The sequence below is a fragment of the Natrix helvetica genome (genome assembly GCF_964273705.1).
Source record: "Natrix helvetica genome assembly, chromosome: 2".
NCBI classification, from domain to species: domain Eukaryota; kingdom Metazoa; phylum Chordata; class Lepidosauria; order Squamata; family Natricidae; genus Natrix; species Natrix helvetica.
Genome location: NC_138552.1, coordinates 88,102,441 through 88,115,387, shown reverse-complemented (window position 1 = coordinate 88,115,387; position 12,947 = coordinate 88,102,441). Strand labels below are relative to the sequence as shown.

At 42.4% G+C, this 12,947-nt stretch overlaps 1 protein-coding gene across 1 annotated transcript; it reads left to right on the top strand.

Annotated features, from left to right (window-relative positions):
* Positions 1 to 2,409: 2,409 nt before the first annotated feature.
* Positions 2,410 to 10,488, top strand: SMIM10L3 (small integral membrane protein 10 like 3). The gene is made up of 2 exons (XM_081941107.1): positions 2,410 to 2,862; positions 8,976 to 10,488. The coding sequence occupies exons 1-2, from the start codon at positions 2,662 to 2,664 to the stop codon at positions 8,994 to 8,996; spliced, it is 222 nt and encodes a 73-aa protein (XP_081797233.1). The 5' UTR covers positions 2,410 to 2,661; the 3' UTR covers positions 8,997 to 10,488.
* The last annotated feature ends 2,459 nt before the right edge of the window (positions 10,489 to 12,947 follow it).

Genomic DNA, 12,947 nt, shown 5'->3' with positions numbered 1-12,947 from the left:
CACACCTCTTAGAGCTGATCTACTGTACAGGCCAAAAGGTCCACTGGAAACCAGTTATCAAATGGTGTGTGGGTGTGTCCCTTGTCTACCTTAATTAGTCTGCATGTGTTTTAAGTCAATATTGTAACATTTTATTAAACTGACACCTTTAATGTGATTTATGTTTTGTGAGTGGTAGCAAGGAATCCAATGTACTTTCTCTTGTAGCAAGGAACAAGAATACGTGCTACACTATGAAATAGCCCTGTTACCCATCATTTATAATGACCAGGCAGTTCTTTCGTTAACTGCTTCACCATTTAACTGTACTATGGTTAATCAGTTTTCTAGGAACTACTGTGTTTCCCCAAAATAAGGCACTTGGCCTTATTTTCGGGGAGGATTTATTATTTTTGCGGTGTAGGAGGTGGCGAGTGTGGTCACCTCATGGCTGCTGCTGTGTCGCAATATTTTTGGAGAGGGCTTATTTTAGCGCATGCTCTCAAAAGTGCGATTGGGCTGATTATCCAGGGAGGTCTTATTTTTGGGAAAACAGGGTAAGCTAACATTTTACAATGGAAAGGTTAGTGTTCCACTTAAAAAGAAGCAGTGGTTAGTTTAGAGTAGCTGATTAAAACTGGATAAATGGACTGTTTACATTGTAAAAATTCTAACAAGTCTTCTGGGCTGTAAATTTTAGACTTAGTTTCTTAAATCCCGACAGTCCTACTCATTGAGAAAAAAAAGAATGATAATCATAATCATCTGATTATTTGAGAATGCAGATACCTGGATCTTATGACAGCAAGAAAGTTGCCCTACTATACCTTTTATAATACTTGCAATAATAGATAATAATGGACATCTTTTCATCATTAATACCAGTAATGGACACTGGTTCATACATTTATTACCAAAAGTTACCGCTGCAGTTATATATGCTTTATTAAATACATGCATTATCTATTAGTATCATTGTAAAAACATCATTTAACACCTGTGGGAGAAGGTTGTCCACTACAAGACTTTTTCACATCATGATGTGCATAAAAACCTCAGGAAAGACCAACTTCTGCAGAACAAGTCTGCTTTGTATTAAATAGCTTGGATTCTGAAGCCATCATCCCAAGATTCACACTGCATGCTATACCTACCATTATCTAGAATTGGGTGGAGAATTTTGCCCTTCTCTAATCTTGACCTGCCAACTGAGGGGTATGATTAAAATTGGAACTCATATTGTTGGAAACAAATACATATTCCTGTATATATTTGGGGCATTAAAATCTACATGCAAAGTTTATTGAATATGCTAAATTCTGATTGCCAAGACTGAGAAACAGTGATCTATAGCAAGGGACCTCCCAGCAGCACCAATGAAAAAATGCCTGCTGCTCGCTCCCAACCTACACCAAAGGACTAGAGCAGTGATGGCTAACCTTTTTCAGACCAAGTGCCCAAAGCGTGTGCGCCCAAACCCTCAAAATGCAATGCGCACACAGCCCCTGCACATGTGAGCCCTGTGCATGCAAGCGCCCCCTGCATATGCCCCACCTGGCGCATGCGTGCGCAGCCCTCCATATGCCCAAACCCCATGCATGCACAAATGTACAAATGTACAGACCCAAAGACCAGCCGGCTGATGGGACAGCAAAGCTGAGCTGGGCTGATTGCGTGCCCACAGAGAGGATGCTGCATGCCACCTCTGTTACGTATGACATAGGTTCACCATCGCAGGACTAGAGGGTGGCAAACTCAATCATCCACAACCCCTTGCCCTTCTTTGCAGCCAGTGTTGTGCAAAAAAAAAAAAAACTTAAAGAGGACATACACACAGGCATGATTCCCCAAAACAGTAAAGTTTGCAATTGATTGTATGAATCATCTGATTGTGTGAGACCATCTGAATCAATTGTGTGAATCATCATTGATTATGTGAGACATTTGAATCTCTGGGGGTGCATCATTCCATAAGGCAGTAATGTGACAGAGAAGGCCTGCTGACTGGTCCCATAGAGGAACTTTAATCCGTTTATATTGTTGCTGCTGTTGTTCATTCACTCTGACTCAAGACAAATAGCCCTTCTGGATGATGGCTGCCAGCTGTTTTTGCTCCAGATCGGAGTTGCAGTCTTAGAGATCTAATATAAGCCATGAGAACGTCATATGTGTAATGATGTTGCAACACAAATTATGCATTTATGAAGTCAGTTACCGTTCCAGGGATTCCCTTGATTAGTAAATTGCCTGTTGCAAGACATTGGGGGAAAAATTGGCTGCCATGCCTCTTTTTATGGGTTTCGCATTTGGGCGAGCAAAGAAACAGATGAGATATTAAACAACAAACGAAAACAAGTTTTCTTTAAGCCCACCCTAAGATTGAAAGACAAAACACCCAATCCCAGCAAAGCGGAAAGTTAAAAAAAGCAGAGTGGAAAAGCCTGGGAGGGAAAGGAGAAAAAGAAGATATCCGTATTGCAAGACTTTGGATTGGACGAGGTGACGCTCTGCGTCTTGACGTCATGGCCAGCGACGGTGCTAGTGACTTGATTTAGCCCTTCAGCCCGCTGCTTCGTTCCATGGACATCCGGGTCTCTGCGAGTGCGTGCGGAGAAGGTGGAGTCTACGAGGCCTGGCTCGACAGGTGTGTGTGTCGGTGTGTGCGTGGGGGGGAGGGCGTCGATGGCGGCGGCGGCGACGTCGGTGCTCCTGTCCGCCTTGGCTACTCGCCTTTCCCAGTCGGCCACCGCCCGCACCTACGGGATCTTTTGCAAAGGGCTGACGCGGACCCTCCTCATCTTCTTCGACTTGGCGTGGAAGCTCCGCATCAATTTCCCTTACCTGTACCTGGTGGCTTCGATGATGTTCAACGTTAGGCTACAGGTGAGCTTTTCTTTGGGGAGCGGGGGAGAGAAACCATCACCAGAATCAGAAGGGCTCCCCACATGGGTCCAGCCTCTGCCAGCTTTGCTTCTTTAAATTTTATTTCATAAAATTTATAAATTTAAATTTATCGTTATAGTTTAGAATAGAATAGAATTATTTATTGGCCAAGTGTGATTGTACACGCAAGGAATTTGTCTTTGGTTATATAGTGTGTGTGTGAGTGTATACTTACACACACACACAATATTATAAAATGATAAATGGGTTTATCAGCAAGCTCACATTCCTGGCCTCGTATCCCAACAGAGGTAACCATAGAGACATGAAATAATGGCTTTTAACCGAAATAACCCTGCTTTTCTGGGTTTGTGCTGCCTAATTAAGTTGGTTTACTGAGTGACCCTACCTTGTGGGTTCATGCCACATGATGATTTATTAAGGAATTGAAAGGAGTTTGCATACCATGCGAAGCCACCCAATACAAACCAAGGTTAAATCTCATCAAAGACAGGTGTGACATGAATGGTAGTTGCTGAGGATTAAAATGGCCTAGCCTAAATGAGAACGTGGCAAATCATGTTGATTTGTAATGTACCTACCTCAAAGGTTTTCTGAATTAACTCTGTATTGCAAATTTTCAGGATGTACCAAACCAACAGTAAGTCCCTTGGAGAATTTCTTGCAACATCCTGAAGTAGAATTAGATTTTTTAAAATATATTATTAATGTGTATTCTGCCCAACCCTAGATATTCAATGACTATAAAAACACTTAAGACAATACTACTAGGGTGCATAAACAGGGATAGAATCATGGTCACGTGAAGTGTTAATATCACGTTAATAATGCCTTGCTAAGGCCACACTTTGAATGCTACATCCAGTTTTGGTTGCTACAGTGTAAAAAAAAGATGTTGAGACTCTAGAACAGTGATGGCGAACCTTTTTTGGCTCGCGTGCCATAAGTGGGGGGAGCGCAGGGGGGTCGTGTGCGGGCGTGGTGCACCCATAATGCAATGCATGACACCCCCAGTGCGCACGCACGCACTACAGCTGTGACCCCCCATTTTTTGCATGCTTTTTTTGCCTCCCCAGGCTCCAGAGCTTTATAGGAGCCTGGGGAGGGCGAAAACAGCCTCCCCCGCTCCCCCGGAAGCCCTCCGGAGGCTTCAGGGACCTTCAGGCTGTTTCCCTGAAGCCTCTGGAGCAGTCAAAACGAACCTCCGAGCAAACCAGAAGTCGGTTCCCGAACTTCCGGTTTGCCCGTAGGGCTGGTTTTTTGCGCTCCAGAGGCTTCAAGGAAGCTCATGAAGCCTCCGGAGGGGCTCCGGGGGACGGGGGAGGCTCTTTTTGCCCTCCCCAGGCTCCTATAAAGCCTCTGGAGCCTGGGGAGGGAGAAAAATGGCTTTAAAAAGGAGTGAACTCAGCTGGCCAGCGCACACATGCGCGCTGGCCAACTGACAGGGCAGCGCCTCGCGTGCCCTGACAAATGGCTCCGCGTGCCACCTGTGGCACGCGTGCCATAAGTTCGCCATCACTGCTCTAGAAAGTGCAGAGAAGAGCAACAAAGATGATTAGGGCACTGGAGGCTAAAACATAAAGACCGATTGCTGGAATTTGGTGTGTCTAGTTTAATTAAAAGGACTAGGGGTGACTTGATAGCAGTGCTCCAATATTTGAGGGGCTGCCACAAAGAAGAGAGGTCAATCAGTTTTCCAAAGCACATTAAAGCAGGACAAGAAGCAATGGATGGAAACTAATCAAGCAGAGAAACAACTTAGAGCTAAAGAGAAATTTCATGACAGAACAATCAGAGAACAACTTGCCTCCAGAGGATGTATTCTTCCTGTAATTATCACACAGAGAAATAACAGTAATAATATAAAAGCAGGATGTGACAAAGGAATATATTACAGCCCTTTCTTAATTTCCAAATGGGGAGGACGGATTTTAAATCTATTCTCAGCCGCAAATACTCTTTGGATAGCTGTGAGCTAGGGATTCTTTCTCAGCCAGCCTACCTCATAAGGTGATTGTGGTGAGGGGAAAACAACTGAATTGGGGGGGGGGGACACGACATTATATTGGTTACATATGGAAATATGAATTTTAATTTTTTTTAAAACTGGCTGAGGTAATAAATATAAAGATGTATGCATTCATGTACACACATTTAAGTGCTCAGAATTAGGTTTATAAATTTCTTGCTTTAGTCCAAAGACTTAAGAGCAAATCTCAAGATAAAATTGAGGTTCAGATTATGTTATTTTTAGAAAATAAGAGCCCCTCTGTGAGGCTTTTGGAGTTGTGTTCACCAGTACCCTAAGCCACAAAACAGCCAACCTTTGGCTGGCCAATTAGTTTTATGAGTAATTGTGTTGTATAGTTCTAGAAAATTGGATTGAGTAAGTGGATAAGAATAATGCAGTTTTGTTTCCTATTGCCAATTTTAAAGTGAGAAAAGCAAATATCACTCATCTCTGTTCTTGGATTTGAGCTGTGGCATATCCAAAATTAATAACATAGATGAGTTAATAGTGAAGTCGTCTCTCTCCTTCCCAATAAATATATTTTCTGAACTCTTAATTATCATTTGTGCAAAACATTTTGATTGAACTTTCCAGGTTACACTGATTTGTTCCCAGTTGGGTGATCCTTAGTTGATCTTTTAGAACAGGATTTAAATGCTGTGAATACTAAATATCTGAGATGTAATCCTATGAAAGGATTGATTAGCCAGCAAATCAGCAGACAATGTTACAATAGCTTAATAGGCAATCTGTGGCCTTCAGATGTTATATAATTACACACATGCTTTGGCCACGCTTCTAGAACAGGGCTGTCAAACCCGCGGCCCGCAGGCCAGATGCGTCATGCACTGGTCACGCCCACCCCCCTTTTTAGCAAAGGGGAAGAGTTGTGATACGTCACATGACAGTGTGATGATGCGAGTTTGACACCCCTGTACTAGAAGTACTTGTAATTCATAAACATCTGGATTCCTGTAGATCGCCCCACAGTAGATGATCAAATATTGTCAACTGGTAAAAGTCAGTTCTGAATATCTTACTGATCTTCCCAATGTTGCTGTACTCCTATTTTCTGTATGTTTGTTAACAATTGAAGGCAACAGGTGATATTTTATTTGGAGATATGAAACTTGTTACTCTGTGCAGGTACAACTTAGTTTCTTAAAATGTATTTCTCTTGTGTTCATATATTTCTCCATAATGTGTTCTTCCTGTGATGAAAATTGTAATCATCTTGGTCTGAAAACAAGCCCCTTAAATCTATGCTTTAATACCGTGTTTCCCCGAAAATACAACCTGTCCCGAAACTAAACCCATGCCACATTTTTCGCGTGGGCAAAAATATAAGCCCACCCCCAAAAATAAACCCCCCCTCCGGCCAGGCAGAGCACCGCTCACTGACCTAGCGTTATTCCGAAAGCGCCAAGTCGCAGGAGCCAGGGGGGGGAGAGCGCTCACGTTGCTTGCCGCCTTCGGGATACCGCTAGGTTGGGGAGTGGCGTTCTGCCTGGCCGAAGGGGAGAGTTGCCAGGCGGCTGCTCCCTTGTGAACTGGCTCCCGAAGAGCCGGGCACAGCCTCAGCGGCGAAGCAGCCATGAGGTAACCATGCTCACGAGCAGCCGCCCGGCAAATCCCCTCTCCAGCCGGGAAGAGCGCCATTCACTGACCTAGGAGGTAATCCCTAAGGTGCCAAGCCATGTGGCACTCTGCCCGCCCTCCAGCTCCCGCGGCTTTGCACATTCGGGATACCCCCTAGGTCAGTGCATGGAGCTCTGCCCGGCTGGAGAAGTGGGTTGCGCGAGCGCCTGTTCCGCCCGCAGCTTCACCAAGCACTTGCGCAGCTCTCCCAGGCCACCGCCGCTGGCTGCTGCTGCCCGCCACCGCCCGCCACCGCCCCGTTCCGCTCCGCGCATAACTTCCAAATCCAAAAATCGGGGCCGAGTGTTCTAGCATCAGCCGCTCTAGGACTGCTCTCTATGGTGGGCCGGCTGCTGGAAGACTCTATCCGGAACACTCTCTGTCCGGCAGCCAGCCCACCATAGAGAGCAGTCCTAGAGCGGCCGATGCTAGAACACTCGGCCCCGATTTTTGGATTTGGAAGTTATGCACGGGGCGGCGGCGGGCGGTGGCGGGCAGCAGCAGCCAGCGGCAGTGGCCTGGGAGAGCTGCGCAAGTGCTTGGTGAAGCTGTGGGCGGAACAGGCGCTCGCGCAACCCACTTCTCCAGCTGGGCAGAGCTCCATGCACTGACCTAGGGGGTATCCCGAATGTGCAAAGCCGCGGGAGCTGGAGGGCGGGCAGAGCACCACATGGCTTGGCACCGTAGGGATGCCATTCACTGACCTAGGGGGTAATCCCTAAGGTGCCAAGCCATGTGGCGCTCTGCCCGCCCTCCAGCTCCCGCGGCTTTGCACATTCGGGATACCCCCTAGGTCAGTGAATGGCACTCTTCCCGGCTGGAGAGGGGATTTGCCGGGCGGCTGCTCGTGAGCATGGTTACCTCATGGCTGCTTCGCCGCTGAGGCTGTGCCCGGCTCTTCGGGAGCCAGTTCACAAGGGAGCAGCCGCCCGGCAGCCCCAAAACAATAAGCCCTCCCTGATAATAAACCCAAGGGCATATTTCGTGGGGCAAAAGAAAATAAGCCCCTGGCGTATTTTCGGGGAAACACGGTATTCCATTTAATGTGTTTAAGAAAAGGTGTTCAAGAATAATTCTGAAGTGTGACACCACAGATCCCTGTGGAATCTAAACAAGCAATTGTTGGAAGATACTATCTTGGTATTTAGTTTATTGGATAGTGGCAAATGCAGGTTTCACTGAATTGCAAAATATTTTAAATTGCAACATGCTAATTGTAGCATCAAAGCCAAAGAGTACTAGAAGAGAAAAAGTTAAGTTTTTTAAGTACAATTACCTTGTTTTATAAAAAGTTGGTTAGCGCACAATGCTGATCAAGGTGTATTTGCAGTAGGCTCTCATAGTTGAAACTGTCATAGTGTTTTTACTGTGATGTTATTGGGATTCAAACATTTAGCAACAAGGCTTGCTATTAACATCACAACATCCTGCAGCCATGATTGCCATTAGCAACCTTGACTGACAGCTTCTGACAAGCCCCCTTTCAATGGGAAAGCCAGCAGGAGATTGCAAATGGTTATGTGACCATGGGACAATGCAGCTGCCTGGGATTTGCCAAGCAGCAACTGTTGGAATTGTTATAAGTTGGTACGGTCCTGTGATGTGCCTTGTAAACAATATGACTTAGTAATGGAGTTACCCAGTGAAGTGAGGACTATTTGTATATGTTGCTCTATTTCTTTAGATTCGGATTTGTTTTAATCATATTGAATAAGCAGCTTGGTTTACACATCAGAGTAAGCTAAAATCAAACAGATTTCAGAACAGGTTAGATCAATTCAAGTGTCTTGTTTTACTGAGCCGTTAAATTTAAAAAGGGGCTATGGTGTTGTTCTTGTGTAGTTGATGGGTTTTTATTTGCTTAAAGCAGTTCTATGAGATAATGATTTGGTTTACTTTAAATCTGGATACTGTATTATCCATGCATTAGCAAATTGATTATAACCAATATGTGTATTTTACTTTTTCCTCTAAAATGGGAATGCCCTTAATCATGAATAGTATCAAAATAATATACAGATTGGAAAACATCAACAAACAAAAAAGTCAATTAAAAATATTTAAACTATACTGTGCTGAAACAGGATAGGATTATAAAAATCATGATTGGATTTGTTGAATCAAATGTAGATTAAATAATACTTTATGGCCTTGGATTCTTTCATCAAATGTCAATTTAATCTATCCACAGTTCAAAGTAATAACAAATCTATTTGATTCCTCAGATAGGCAACATGAGATCCCAGGAGCGATTCTTGCTTATTTTCATGATTGTAAATTATACTTATTGTCATATCCCACATCAAAATTTCTGTAATCTAAACAATCCCTTATAATGGTTAACTGGTCAGTTCAGTTACAGATAAAGCTTTCCGAATTGGTTAACTTTATGATTTTAATGATAACAAAAGTTTTCTTATCTGTGTTTTTACTTTCTTTGCAGGTTCATATTGAGATTCATTAAATCATGTCTTATGTTGCAACCAGAAAACATTCCACCATTTACTTTGGATTATTACAATGCGGAGCTTTGAGGACAGGGAAATGATGCCTTTCTCTTTTACCTGTATGGCCCCGGAAGAAGATTTGGGACACCATCACCTGCAGCAAAGGACTAACCTAAATCAGCATAAGGAGATCCTTCACTTTCTAAGGCAAAGGTCTCTTTCCTTCACTTTCTTAGCAAAGAGCTCTCATATGGATAATTATCACTTGCAAAAGAAATCTTTCTTTCTCAAAATTGGGTGCTGCCCTCTGTTTCAAGCTATCCCACTGCCTGATATTGGTGAAAATGTCTTACCACATTGGAGCAACATAACAAGAAGAGTCCTCTCATCCAAGGAATCACTTGGTTTACTACAGAAAGATCTCCTGGAGAAGGTCTTTAGTCCCTTCACTAGTACTATAATAACTGGTTGGTTAGAGGGAGCTCATGACTTCATTAGTGAACCAAACAGGTGGAGAACACTTTATACCCTTTGCACATTTTTGACTGTCAGAGCCCTAGCATAACCAGAAGCAACAACGGTTAGAACTGGAATTAAGGGTTGATGATGGAATGTACCCTTTGTTTACTTGAGATGTTGATTTGCAAGGAATTTCAGTCTTCAGATCTGAAATCCAGCCTGGCTGCTGGCATTGGATGAGCATCTAGTGTGGCTTTTTGGTGACCAACATCTGTCTGTCTCTCTGATTTACTTTGACCTCATGTCTTTGCCCAGTAACTTTGAATATACAGAAATATTTTGCAGTATAAAATATCCAAGCAAGCATCGTCAGATATCTCAGTGGTTGCTAGCTATATGAGCATTATCACCTCACATCTCTGTCATGTAATAGTAAATATAAAAAGTAGCATTTGGAAATAGTAATGATTACTGAATCTGAATCTGCTTATTGAATCTCCCTCACTTGTTATTTTTAATATTTTTCCGAAGCCGAGTACTGGTGTGGGTTTATAATATTCTGGACAACCCAAATTTAACAGCACTAGGGAGCTAAACTGGCCCATGGGCCACCAAATTGATTCAATACAACATTCAGGAATCCATTTTTGCTATCACTTCTGTGTTAATACCAGCATATTATTGATAGGGTTGAATTTGAACAGTATACAATCCTGTGAATTGTTGCCATACGATGCAGGAGCAAAAAAAAATTCAGCTTTTACTATTTATTGCACTGGGGTCAAACTTGCAGCGTCACATTGCCATCATGTGACTTTTGCAACGCTATTTCCCCTTCACAGAACTGGGATGGGCGTGGCTTGTGCGTGACGCATCCAGCCCACAGGCTGCCAGCTTGACAACCCTGGTGTATTCCTACCTTGCATATGGGGTGAGGGAAGCTTTTCCACTTAACATTTTCTGAAGCATTTCTGAGCCCACCAGAAACACATTATATATGAGGAAAGCTGAAAGTTTTAAAGAAATTAAAGAACTGGAAATCTTACTGAATTATAGTTTGTACTTGGTCCAGCGATCCTCATTCTCTTGGGTGCAACGACATGCTGGTTCGGGAGATGAGAGTCCAATCATGGGTGATCCAGGTTGAGGAATGCTGGTTTAAACGTGACAGCATTTTCAGCTGGCCTTTAGGCAATGCAAAACACCCTCAAGATAAGGTTTGTGATGTTCTGAAGGCCTAATCAAGTAGCCACCTGTAAAATGATAGTTGGCTATAGCTGTTTTTAATCATTATCTCTGTATTGCCATCTGTATCCAGGTGTATAAGGATAAGCTTAGATGCCTTGTTTTAGGTACTGTGATAAGGATTTAATAAAGAATTGTTACTCATGAGGCAAACATTTTTACGGTCAAAAGCCAAAGACCAGGTTTCTATCATATGAAAGGATGACTATATAAAGGTCATTTTTCCAATATACCTTCTGATGATGTGGGATGTAGTTTCTCCTATAGAATATTATAGTCTAAAATATATTTACGGTAGCATCAGAGCTTTAAAAAAAGCTGCATAGGTATTTCCACCTACCAAAACTTCCAGAATCTGGAATTGCAACCTGCAGGACTTACGATTCATAAAACATTGTAGGTGTGCAGTAGTGTTTGCAGCTGTCCTGCTATCTTGTAGCAAGAGTAGCAGAACATTATGAAGATTATTAAAGATTCACCACTTTATTATGCAGGTATTCTTGAGACTGTGTGTGCAGCTGGGGAAGTGGCTTATGCGCAAAACTGGGTGCGATAAATTAGCTTATAACCCAGAACACTCTACTGCAAAGCTAAGGGTAGCTCTTTTCCCTCAATAGGTTGCCGTGAATATCCATTTTAAATGGCAATGTGATGAAATACATCAGTGAGGTTAGGATTCCAGAGAACAGCGTTCTTCTTCCAAGCCAAGGGGACTTCAACCTAATTCTTGAACAATTCTCGAACAACACAATTCTTGAATATTTTCAAGTTTCCTATTTCTGAAATATTTTCCACAAGCTTACTGGGGTTTTGTGTCCTGATACTTTCCACATGTGACTAATGCATATGCATAACCTCCTAGTGTGTTTTTAAAAAGGATTTTGATGAGAAAGTTAATGCAACTCTCTTTTAATCACATTCCCTACTTGCCTTGTGTGGGACACCTGAAGATTTGAAACATTCAGCAGAACAGAAGGACATTTGGATTTTGCAGTCCATACCAAGATGCACCACATCTTTGTGTAGCTTGATAAAATTAAGATTTGCATTCAGCCTGGTACTCTGCCATTTGTTCTATTGGCAAAATTAACATGCTAACACGCCAGAATCCAGAGATCTTGACTGATAACAAATCATGCTTAAAGAAATGACTGCAAGATTATGGCTATTCTGATTTAAATGTAACTTGCCTATGTAAAAATCCCCCAAAGTCTGAAAAAGCTTCTATTTATACATTTCAAGGATGAAGTTGAAATTGCCTGAAGATCCATCATTCTGGACTTTGAATTGGACTGTATCTTCCTTTTAGTAAAGTCTGCACTTTAATCTGAAAGAGGGACTTTTTTTCAGATGTTTTTTGCACTAAAGAATTATTTCATCAACAAGCTGATACAGACATTTCAGAAATACTTTGTTAGGAACGGAGTAGGCAGGAGTGTGTACAAAGAAGGCCTTGTTCTTGCAAAAGTCCAAAGTGGCATAACACTTGGACTATAAATGACTTTTGCTGCATCCCTCTGCAAATATTATCGTGTGTTTTGGTACTGAACTAAATATATTGGGCTATAAGGCCACTACTTAGCCCTTAAAAACAGCATGATACAAACAGCATAAAAAATATTTTGTCTTGTTCTAGTCTTACATAGCGAGCAAAATATCACTTGACAGGGACTAAGATGGATTACTGTCCATATGTGGATGTTTATATTTTCTGACATGTTTCTTTTTAGAAGAGTTGATGTACCAAAGGTATTGGCATTGGAACTTAAGGAATACAACCCATTACAATCTCCCCTTGTTTTAAATGTTAGTTCTAAAAGACATTGGCCAGTACTGAGCTGTCTTCTGAACAGCCCCTGGGGGCCTGTTGAGCTGCTGGACAATACTACAGTGAAGTGGTTGAAGACATGCAAAAATATTCACACTTACTGATTCTCTTAGCAGTACTTTTTAAAAACTGTTAAAATATCACATTTAAACTAGGATTGATGCAAATGCTGCTCTGCCTTACGAATGATTAAATTCCTTATTGTGGCCAAAAGCCCAGCACCATTTCTTTATGAAATTGGGCATTATCCACAAGGATGTGTCCTTTTACACAGCATTTTCACAAGAGAAGCCATCTCGGTTGATTGTTGCTGATGTTCTCATGATAAAAATGCCTTTATATGGCCTTACATTGAATATGCATCTGTATTCAACTTCATATGTAATGCCAAGATTTGCACACTGGAATGCTTTGTTTTACTAATAGTCTATTGTAA